Source organism: Phyllobates terribilis, unplaced genomic scaffold (assembly GCF_046119375.1).
Source record: "Phyllobates terribilis strain yellow unplaced genomic scaffold, ASM4611937v1 Scaffold_10__3_contigs__length_209671492, whole genome shotgun sequence".
In the NCBI taxonomy this organism is placed as follows: Eukaryota; Metazoa; Chordata; class Amphibia; order Anura; family Dendrobatidae; genus Phyllobates; species Phyllobates terribilis.
In genome coordinates this window covers 72199476-72211303 of record NW_027362770.1, presented here as the reverse complement: position 1 = coordinate 72211303, position 11828 = coordinate 72199476, and the positions used below count along the sequence as shown (strand labels likewise).

Sequence of the window (11828 nt, the reverse complement as noted above, 5' to 3'; positions counted from 1 at the left end):
GGGCAGTGTGTGTGTGTGTGGGGGGAGAGAGAGAAGGGGCAGTGTGTGTGTGTGTGGGGAGAGAGAGAAGGGGCAGTGTGTGTGTGTGTGGGGAGAGAGAGAAGGGGCAGTGTGTGTGTGTGTGTGGGGAGAGAGAGAAGGGGCAGTGTGTGTGTGTGTGGGGAGAGAGAGAAGGGGCAGTGTGTGTGTGTGGGGAGAGAGAGAAGGGGCAGTGTGTGTGTGTGTGGGGAGAGAGAGAAGGGGCAGTGTGTGTGTGTGTGGGGAGAGAGAGAAGGGGCAGTGTGTGTGTGTGTGGGGAGAGAGAGAAGGGGCAGTGTGTGTGTGTGTGGGGAGAGAGAGAAGGGGCAGTGTGTGTGTGTGTGTGTGGAGAGAGAAGGGGCAGTGTGTGTGTGGAGAGGGGGCTGTGTGGATGAGGGCTGGGGTTGATAAGGGGGTAGTGTGTGAAGAGGGGGTGGTGTGGCATGTTCTCCTGGCCGCCTCTGTATGTTGTGATGAGCCCTGTTCTGCCCGGCATGGTGCGTTGTGTGGTGCCGCGGCTCATGTAGTGTGCTCATCGTCATCAGGGCTGTGGAGTCGGTAAGCCAAACCTTCGACTCCCTCATACATGGCTCATGTGTAAGTGATAAATTTACTGTAGCACAGATTAATCTCCGCTAAAAGTCTACACCCTTAGATCAGGAATAGGACAGACATTTATAGGACATTTCATAACTTTCCCAAATTCTTATGAAAAAATATTCCCCACAAACTGCATTGAACTACTGTACCCAATTTATTATAAATTTAAAAATTTTTGTAGTCGGCCATTTAAGGCTGTGTGCCCACGATGCTTTTTTTTATGCCTTTCCGCAGCGGCAGAAATGCTTAAAAAACGCATGGTAGAAGGTCTGCCATGGTCTCCAAACTTCCTCTGCAGATTATCATTGCGGAAAAAACGCAGCACTACCAATTATTTTGCGGAAGTGCTGCGTTTTCGCCGCCATTGACTTGCATTGGAACGCATGGATTCCGCTTCACTAGATAAGCACATGCGGAATACATGCGTTCAATGTGCGAATGGTACCCAGGTCTAGAGGAGACTCTCCTCTGGACCCCGGGTACCATAGAAAACTGTAAAAAAAAAAAAAAAAAAAGAAGAATAAAATAAAAAATGTTATATTTACCTTCTGATGGCCCCCGATGCGCTCATCCTCTCATGCCGGCAGATCGCGATGGACTGAAGGACCTGCGCTGACGTCAGTTGTGATGTGTTATACGACGCTGACGACGGCAGGTCCTTCAGTGTACCGCGAGCTGCCGGCAGCCAGGACAGAGTGAAGCAAGACTGCGGGGGCCATCGGAAGGTAAGTATAGATTTATTTTTTACCACTCTCTCGGTCACACTATATAAATCCATGCTGTTTGCATGGATTTATATAGTGTGACCAAGTTGTCAAGCACTTTCCAAGTGATGCTAAAATCACTGGGTCCATGAAAAACACGTACAGCACATGGATGGCATCAGTGTACAATCTGTCTGCTGTCCATGATTAACATTAACTTGACAAAGCTTCTCTATATTTTGCATTTTTTCTTTATCCATACCAGAAAAACACTGATGACATACTGATACCGGTACTGGTTTTATAAAGGTGCATGATGGGGCCCTGTCACATACCTAGTTGTGCAGCCAGGCTTAGTTTGTGCTGCCCTTGGTTTTGGGTACATGAATTGATTGATTGGGTTGCCTTTTTAAAGGAAGTGTACATTTTCTGTTGAAGTGTGCATGTTGCCTGATCGCTTTCATTACGTACCTGGCATTCCTGTTGTAGTTACTAGAAGGCAGGGTGTACCCATAAAGCGGGCATGTTCAGGGGTGTGTTAGGAATTGGCATGACTTCTCATTGTAAAATGCTGACGGTCTTGCACATTTACTACTAAAAACCCAGCTATTGTGCCATGGTATTGTGTTGAATGTGAAGTCACAGGACACACAATTATATTGCAGTAGATTTAGGGCACGTTTATTTTACTCACTCTAAAGCACTTTACAGACATCATCACTGTCCCTATGAATGGTCAAAATGTAAATTCCCTATCCGTATGTCTTTGGAGTGTGGAAGCAAACTGGAGAACCCGGAGGAAACCCGAGCAAACATGGGGAGAACATCCAAACTCCTTGCATATACTGTCCTTGGTGGGATTTGGACCGTGCTGCTGTATAGCTATAGTGCTAAACACTGAGCTTCATGCTGCCTGGTATGCACATTAAAAGCTTTATTTCTAAAGGTTCACGATTGGCTTAGTTGGTAAGACCACCACCATGGGCAACATAACACCATTGTGGTAAGGAGTAATTCGATGAAAACTCAATCCAATTCCAAGGATCGGATACTTCTGTCAGAAGAGTTGGAAGGTTACCATACGTATAGGCTGTCAGCCGATCCCAACAGCCTCGGTGCATGGAGCCATTAGACTGGCTGCTATAAATGTCTGAGTGACTATCTTGTAATGGTGGTCTGTCTCTTGCTGGTCACTCTTCCCTCTTGTAAGAACTGAGATTTAATGCTATCAGCCTTAGTTTCTGTCCCATTAACCAGGTTATATTTGCAGGCAAAAGAAATTTTGACAAAAGAATCAAATGTCCAAGAAGTCCGATGCCCAGTAACTGTTTGCGGAGATGTTCATGGACAGTTTCACGACCTCATGGAGTTGTTCAGAATTGGTGGCAAATCACCAGATACAAATTATTTATTCATGGGAGACTATGTGGATAGAGGCTACTACTCGGTGGAGACTGTAACGCTACTTGTCGCACTAAAGGTATGAGTAGATTGTGCTTTGTGCTGGTGATCACACTAGGCAAAGGTTAAGAAACCTGACCTCCGTGTTTTCTAGGTGGTCTGGCAACATGCTGGACTTGTAGGGAATTGGTGAAGGTCACATGTTACTACTTTTGTAACCATTTTTAATGTTTTTTCCCAGGTTCGGTATCGTGAACGTATCACTATTCTAAGAGGAAATCATGAAAGCAGGCAGATCACACAAGTATATGGGTTTTATGATGAATGTTTAAGAAAATACGGAAATGCAAACGTCTGGAAATACTTCACTGATCTGTTTGATTACCTTCCGTTAACTGCCTTAGTGGATGGCCAGGTAAGGTTCTGAGGGGCTACCTCATACAGCTAGGCGTAGGTATAGGCAGTGAAAGTTTTCTGAAGGTTTCCTGTCCAGGCATAAACACTATCCTTTTCTAGAGGGTTTCTACTTACTACTTCTGTTCAACGTGCTTTGCTCACCACTGCAGGCTATATGGTAATATGGCTGTCCTAGTCGGTCCCCCATAGCATGTACTGCACAGCTTTTGCTGCAAGTTCCTGGACTTAGAGTCTGGACTTGTAGGAGTCTGCGGATTGCTAGTCTTGCTTGCGCTTTAGTATTGGTTTCCCTAATGGGACAGTCCCTTCTAGTGGTGGGGTCCTAATAAAAATTGCAAGCTGAATTTTCTTCTAGGCAATTAGTTTTTCTTTGCTTGCTTACTAATTAAACTAGTATACAGCGCTGCTATAAATCCCACAGAATCATGATGGATGTGTCAGAGGGAAGCTTGCAATGGATCAATCATATCCATTTTAGAGCCTATAACACATGAAGCCTTCTTTGCCTGTGGGCAGACGAGCTGACGACTTTAAGCTCGTGATCATGAAAAATGTTCTTGATGCCTAGAAGATGGATCATTGGAGATTTGGCCGTTCCTCTGAAAGGTCTGCTCTAGTCAAGCAGCCTCGCCTTCCTGTGCTGCATCGGAGGGTTGTTGGACAACCTTCTGAACTGCTATTGATTCTTGTCTTAATCTCTGCACTCGCCTGTTTACTATGCATCGGTCTGTGGACTTCTTGCTTCATGTTGGCATGCTAGTGTTCAGCAGTCTGTAGTTGTAATCTAGATTGCCAAATCAAGGTGTTGGCCAGGTCAGCGATATGCAAGTCCTATCCTTTTTGCAGCCCACACTACGACCTTGGATGTACACTAGTTGGGGAGCTAGAATAGCACGGCTATGTACACTCTATGTTCTGTAACTCAGGTCCTATTGAAGTGACTGTGATTTGAGCTGCAGTACCGAGTGGTCATTAAGAGTGTACAGAGTTGTGCTATTCTGACTCTACACTGTATATCTGCCTGCTGCTGGAGCTGTACACAGCTGATCAAAGGGTGTCAGACCCCCACATCTCATATTGCTAAGGGTTAGGTCATCAGTATACAATTCCTGGACAACCCCTTTAAGCTGGTGTGGGCTGCAGCTAAGATAATAGTCCTATGTTTAAGAGACCTTTATAATGATCACTGATGCTTGACATTATAGCAGTACTTATGACTTTGTGAAGGGTGCAGTGTAAGGGTTGACACTTCATTATGGTATGTGTCAAGTGTACTTTTTACTGGAATCCGCACATCACTTTGGTATGTTTAAATATCACTTCAGTCTTTTCTGTATTTCGGGTGTCTTTATCTCCCATTCCAGTGTTATAAGTGTTGGCTATACAGGACAGTGCGGTAGGAGCGCTCCTATTGTGCTGCCTTGTTTGTCACCGTTCTATTAATGGGTGGTTGGATAATCCTCAGTCAGTGTGCAACGTATGACGGGTGCTGTAACCCACTACTTGGTGCGTTTTCAGTATAGGATGGTTGGCCCAAGCTGTCGCCTCTTGAACCCTACTGGTAGTCTGGCCATATAATGGGTGCTGTACTATAATGTATTACTAAACTGTGAGTTTACCAGAAATGGTGTGCTGTAATTGTGTCCTTCATCCACAGATCTTCTGTTTACACGGTGGATTGTCGCCTTCAATAGACACACTGGATCATATCCGCGCACTTGATCGTCTGCAGGAAGTCCCACATGAGGTATGTTTTACAAGACTATTCCCTAATGTGCCCTCTGTGGTAAAGGGTGAAGTGCTTTATGGCATCATGAGTGTGCTGTATTCAGATCAGATTGTACAACAGCCAAGTAGTTTGACCCTTTAAATACCACAATTCATACTGATCGCTTTTCAGTCATTCACTGCTACTTGTTAGATGCCCTCCTTAAGGGATGCACCTGTTAGCTCATAAACAGTGAACCCCTTACTGTCCCAGGGCGTATTAGTACGCCCCAGGCCATCACCCCCGGTTCAGTGAGGGCTCCGGCGGTGAGCTGACGTGCCCGCAACAGCCGCCGGTGGAATCACGATCCACCCGCGGCTGTTAACATGTTAAATGCTGCTGTCAATCTGAGTGCGGCATTTAACATCACCGCGCCGGAAGCGTGGCATTAGTCCCGCCCATCGGTGACCCCTTCACGTGATCCCAGGTCACTGATGGGTGGGCATGACAACCCTGGGTCTGCAACAGACTCCAGTGGTTGTCATGTAAAGATTACTATGAGTGCCTCCTAGTGGTCGGTGCTCACGGCACAGGAGCATTTCTGCTACATAGAGGTGATCTGCTGATCACCTCTATGTAGCAGAGACGATCGGACAGTTGCTGCTTTTAGTCTCCTATAGAGACTTTAGAAGCAAGCAAAAAGTTTTAAAAAAAGTTGTTAAAAATATTAAAATATAAAAGTTTAAATCACCCCCCCCTTTTGCCCCATTCAAAATAAAATAATAAAAAAATAAACCCCACATACACACAATTTGGTATTGCTGCGTTCAGAATCACCCCATCTATCAATATAAAAAAATGAATCCGATCGGTAAACGGCGTAGCGAGAAAATTCCAAACATAACTACGTTTTTTTGGTCACCGCAACATTTCAATAAAATGCAATAACGGGCGATCAAAACATTGTATCTACCCCAAAATGGTATCAATAGAAACATCAGCCCGGCGCACAAAAAAAAAAAATAAGCCCTCATCCGGCCCCAGATCCCGAAAAATGGAGACGCTACGGGTCTCTGAAAAGGGCACTTTTTTTTTAATAGCAATCTTTGGATTTTTTCCCCCCACTTAAATAAGAAAGAACCTATATATGTTTGGTGTCTATGAACTCGTAATGACCTGGAGAATAATAATGGCCGGTCAGTTTTGGCATTCAGTGAACGTGGAAAGAAGAAAAAAAAAACTGTGGAAGGCTGAGTTCACACGATGAGTTTTTAATGCGTTTCCACGGCGTTTTTGCAGCTGCGGAAACGCATTAAAAACGTATGGTAGAAGGGCAGCAATGTTCCCCAATGATGATCCGCATGTGCTGTGTCCATGCTGTGGATTTTTCCGCAGCGTTTATGCTGCGCTCAAAAATCCGCAGCATGTCAATTTTTGCATAGACGCGGCGGTTTCACTGCCATTGACTTGCATTAGAACGCGCCAATTCCGCAAGACTGCCTTTGTACTTGCGTTATTGGCGCGTTCTAATGTGCGGATGGTACCAGAGTGTGGAGAAGATGACTCTCCTCCGGACCCGGGTACCATTTAAAAAGCTGTAAAACAAGAATAAAATAAAGATATATTCACCTTCTGACGGCCCCCGGTCTCCTTCCCTCTGCTCGCGTGCAAGACTGAAGGACCTTCGGTGACGTCAGTCATGTGACCGCAGGCCCTTCAGCGCAGTGTCTCGCGATATCCCGGCAGCCAGGAACGAACGCGGCAGCACACGCCGGGCCATCGGAGGGTAAGTATAGCTTTATTTTTTGACATTCTCTCGGGTCACACTATATATGCCGGTTGCATGGATTTATATAGTGTGACCTAGTTGTCAAGCACTTTCCAAGTGATGCTAAAATCGCCTGGAAAGCGCTTGTCAATCTGCATGCCGAAACGCATGTGAATCCGCATGTATTCCACAGGAAAAACGCATGTACAATCCGCATGCTTTTTTTCTGCCAGGGAGATGCAGAAATTTTCTGCTTCATTTCTGCATCGTGTGCACATACCCGAATTGCACTTTTTTTTGCAATTTCACCGCACTTTGAATTTTTTTCCCGTAAACAATATGGTAAAACTAGTAATGGTGTTTAAAAGTACAACTCGTCCCACAAAAAATAAGCCCTCACACGGCCATATTGCCCAAAAAATAAAAAAACGCTATGGCTCTGGGAACAAGGGGAGCAAAAAACGAAAATGCAAAAATGGAAAATCCCAAGGTCGCGAAGGGGTTAAACCTAAGTCCTCCTGTATAGGCCCGATCCTACGATATGCCTTTCCCTTGCAGTTTATAAATCGGCACAGTCGGTCTTCTCAGTTTGTGTGAATGTTCTATTGACCTTTTTCCCGTTTGCTCTTTCAGGGCCCAATGTGTGATTTGCTATGGTCAGATCCAGATGACCGTGGTGGTTGGGGTATTTCTCCTAGAGGTGCTGGATACACATTTGGACAAGACATCTCTGAAACGTTCAATCATGCCAATGGCCTTACCTTGGTTTCTAGAGCCCATCAGTTGGTGATGGAGGTAAAATGATTTAATGCCTCATCAGAGAATCCTAGATTAGTTTGTGCCCTTTGCTTTGCCTTATTCCTGGTTATTTTCCATGTTGGCATAACGTGCTCTAACCACTTGTCGTCTGATTTCAGGGATACAACTGGTGCCATGACCGGAATGTAGTGACTATTTTTAGTGCTCCAAATTATTGTTACCGCTGTGGTAACCAGGCTGCCATAATGGAACTTGACGACACTCTGAAATATTCATTGTAAGTATGACAATCTACAGAAAAAATCCTTGTATGCCTTTTACATATGCTATAATATTGAGCAGACTTGACTCTTTACAAGTCATGTTGGTAGTCCTTAGGGTATGTGCACACAGTCCTTTTTTTTTTTTTTTTATGCGTTTTTGTTGCAGCAAATTTGTGCACCCCAAAAACCGCATTGCAAACCTTATCCCAGCATTTTCTATGGGGCTTTGGAAGATCTGTGCACATGATCAGGTAGTTCTTGTGTGGCAAAAGAAGCAGCATGTCCGTTCTTTGTGCGTTTTTGTCTGAGTTTTTCTTATACAATTGATTGGAAAAAACGCATGGCAAAAACTCAAACCCGTGTAAATGAAAAAAAGAAAAGCACCAAACGCGTGGAGTTTCCACAGCATTTTTCTTGCCGAGAGGTGCAGAAATTTCTGCAAGCAAATCCTGATCGTGCGCACATACCCTTAATGTCTCAGGATGCAAGCATATATTTTAAGGAGGGGGGGGGCGACATTGACATATGGTACAGTTACACAACAAAGTTGTACATGCACACTGCCACGTCATTGTGTTTGACTATCTGCCATAATGTAAGTTAGTGTGCATGTTGACCATTGCAAACGGGACACAAGACCCCTTTTCTGGTGATCATTGGTGAAACCCTCATCAATGATAAATTTATCTCCTAAATTGTGTGATAGTTGGACAAATGGATCCGCAGGACTCTGGCCATGTGAGTAATCCAGAGCAATGTGAACCTTGCCTTACTGGTGGTATCCCCAGTGGCACTTTTCATTAGAAGGCAGCCATGAGGTGATTAGTCAAGACCTCGTAGTGGCCAAGTAATGAGAATTCCTGGAGGAAGGCACAGTTCATAGGAGGTTCTAAGGGCTCTGGTCTTGTGGTCATGGCCCATAATGTGGCTGCTGGACTAGAGGCCTGTGGATCTGTTGTGGCCATTGTGACTAGCCTCTTGCTAAGCATGGATTTGCACTTTGTATGATTGGTCAGCACCGTGTGATGTCTTGGATACAGTACTTCTCTGGTTTTGCTGTTAATTGTGACACCTTTTTATTCCCCCCCCCAGCTTGCAGTTTGACCCAGCACCTCGTAGAGGAGAACCACATGTGACTCGCCGCACCCCAGACTACTTCCTTTAAATGGAATTTTACACTTGTACAGTATTGCCACAATCAGGATTATGACCTGGGAGCCAAGAAGAGGAGCAGTAACTTCAGTCAGGAGAGAGCATTTGTCACACGTACTGTTCTCAAATGGACCAAAAGATGTGCCATATACAAAAGCAAAGCCTCTCATCTCAACAGCCCGTGACCACATTAGAAAAGACCCGTTCATTGCATGCTGAAGTGACATGTCTGTCTGTCAAGGAAACCCAATCCCAGTTTTCTGGCATAGCACTACTTGTAGTTCCTTTTTGCTTTCTCAGACTTCGACAAAATTATGATGTAAACATTAACGCCTCGTGAATCCAATTTTAACTCCATTTAGCAATAGCTTTACTTGGCATGATTGTAGATAAGGATAGACAGTCTGGAAAACCCTTTAGCTCTCTGGGGGGGGTGGGGGGCTGCAGCCTTTTGGGGCTTCCTCCATCAGTGTGAAGGGATTTAAGGACCTTTAAAGAATAAGTACCAAGGCCTTCATTGCCTCTTCTGTGACTTCAGAAATGTGTTCATTTTCAGGGAAAACAATCTAATTTTTTTTTTTTTTTTTTTTGTCTATTTCCACCTATGCCCAGCCATGTTTTTTTTGTTCCAATCTGCATTATTTTTGTCACTCTTCATTGTTTTAGGTTAGTTTTGACAGATCTTTCTGTTACCATTGCAATCCAAGGCGGCAATGTTTTTTTTTTTTTTTCTTTTTTTTTCATAATAAACTTGTGAACAAAGTACTTAATAATGTGAAGCTTAATTTGTTACTTCTACACGAAAAAAGCAAAGACACTGTATTGGAACTGTAAATGGGCTCCAGGAACCTAAAGTGTACCTTTTTTTTTTTTTTATCTCCCTGCAGCACATATGTGATACTTCATTTACATGGCATCTTATATTTCTGCCTGCAGGATAATGGCTTGTTCACACGTAGCATTTACACTGCTGTTTTCCACTAAGGTAGAACCTCTATTGTGTATAGGGATAAGTTCACACTTGTCTGCAGTGGATTTATTTGCACTAAAAATGCAGTCCCTTGGCAGGAATGACTCCGCATAGTGCACACTTACGTGTTTAGTTGCAGCTTTATGCATTGGTGAAAATTTACATCCTGCAGATTTAACCAAGAAAATAAATAAGCAGCATGTGGATGAGCTTTCAGGAATTGCATTCACTTCATTGCTGCTGTGAAACAACGCTGCGAATGCTCAATGTGAACATACCCAAGCAGTAGCAGTTCATTGGATGAAAATTTACCAAATGTGATAATGGGGGAATCTGCAATTGGCCCAAAAGCAGAGTTCAATGGGGAAGTCAAAATCTTAAACAAACTTTGTGGATTTTGCGGAGTATTACTACAGTTCTGGGTATCATCCAGGTCCTCTGAAAAGGCAGCTGGTACAAACACCATGCCCCACTGCTGCCATCTACAGACCAACAAGAGCACCACCGGAAGGGTTTTTTGTGCCGGATCTGTTCAGTTTGCCTGAAGTGCTGCAGGAAAAAGTGCCCTGTGTCTTCTCTCAGTAAAAAGCAACAGGTGGGGAATGAACATGAGTGACGCACTACAGGAGTCATCCGAGCCGTGTGTTCTCCACACATTGTCAAAATGTACCTTTTAGAAACGAGCTGAGGAGATGCGAAGGATTTCTAATGTTTAGGTTACATACACTATTTTCTGGGCTGTCTGGTCAAAAGTGATAAGATTGCAGTGACTGTGTGACTGCTGACTTATGAATCCCCCATGTATCTGCACAATGTGACCAAAGAAAGGAGTCCTCTGCACCTCTGACATGGCTGAGCAGTTCAATGACCTTCAGCCTCATTCAGACGTCCTTGTACACATCTGGGGTCGTCTTTTTCGGAGATATAACGCTTACCCATTATAATCAATGGTGCTATTCACATGTCCGTGTTTTGTTTCACTGATTGTGTCCATACATAACTTCATTTAGACATGTCTTTGGGTTTTTTTCTGGCCGCACTGCTGACAAGGGCCAATACAAGTCTATGGGTCCTTGAAAAACCAGTACAGCACATGGATGGCATCAGTGTATACTGTGTTTAAAGCAGTGGTCCGAAGGCAAAGTAATTTACCTCCTAACTCCTGATCTACTTAGAAAATAGCTTAGATTATGGGACTAACACATTTGCTTTAAAAATTCCCTAACTACACTAATGGCTAGTGTATTTTATTTTTTTTTCTATTTCCAGTCTGATTACTATTTGCTTTGTCACCAGTGCATGCTGGGATACTCGAAGCATCAGGGGCAGAGGCTGCAGTCAGTGCCACAGCCTCTGCCCCCTTCCTGAAACCAATAGTCACCAGTGCTGCTCATGTCAGGGGCTGGGCTGTCCCTGCACCGGCTGTGCGCAGGGGAGACTGGGCCGTGCCCAGCCCCTGACATGAGCAGCACTGGTGACTATTGGTTTTATCAGATGGCACTCGGCCCAATGATATGCCACGGTGCAGTGCCGATTCAGCCTGAGAAAACAATCGCAGCAAGTACAAGCGAGAATCGGATCACGCACACCCACACAAGTCTAAGGGGGCACGTGAAACATCGGACGCCAACTTTCCCCGTCTCCTCCGCACCTGTGCTGCAATTATCTCATGCAAGACCATCGGAGCACAGACACTCAGCTCTTCAGTCAAGTGATGTCATAATCAGCCAGATTCTCTTGCATTTGTTTTTAATGGAAAAGGGTTTGATATTTTCCACTTTTAGGCTATGTGCACACGATGCAGAAATGAAGCAGAAAATTTCTGCATCATTTCTGCATCTCCCTGGCAGAAAAAACGCATGCAGATTGTGCATGCGTTTTTCCTGCAGAATACATGCGGATCCACATGCAGATTCACATGCGTTTCCGCATGCAGATTCACAAGCGCTTTCCAGGCGATGTTAGAATCACCTGGAAAGTGCTTGATAACTAGGTCACACTATATAAATCCATGCAAACAGCATGGATTTATACAGTGTGACCCGAGAGAGTGTATATACTTACCTCT

General features: G+C 44.5%; 1 protein-coding gene across 1 annotated transcript; it reads left to right on the top strand.

Moving 5' to 3' along the window:
* Nucleotides 1-429: 429 nt before the first annotated feature.
* PPP2CA (protein phosphatase 2 catalytic subunit alpha) lies at nt 430-9555 on the top strand. Its single transcript, XM_073649591.1, has 7 exons — nt 430-615; nt 2593-2802; nt 2965-3138; nt 4798-4887; nt 7250-7411; nt 7534-7652; nt 8731-9555. Exons 2-7 carry the CDS (start codon nt 2686-2688, stop codon nt 8801-8803), a joined length of 735 nt encoding a protein of 244 aa, XP_073505692.1. The 5' UTR covers nt 430-615; nt 2593-2685; the 3' UTR covers nt 8804-9555.
* The last annotated feature ends 2273 nt before the right edge of the window (nt 9556-11828 follow it).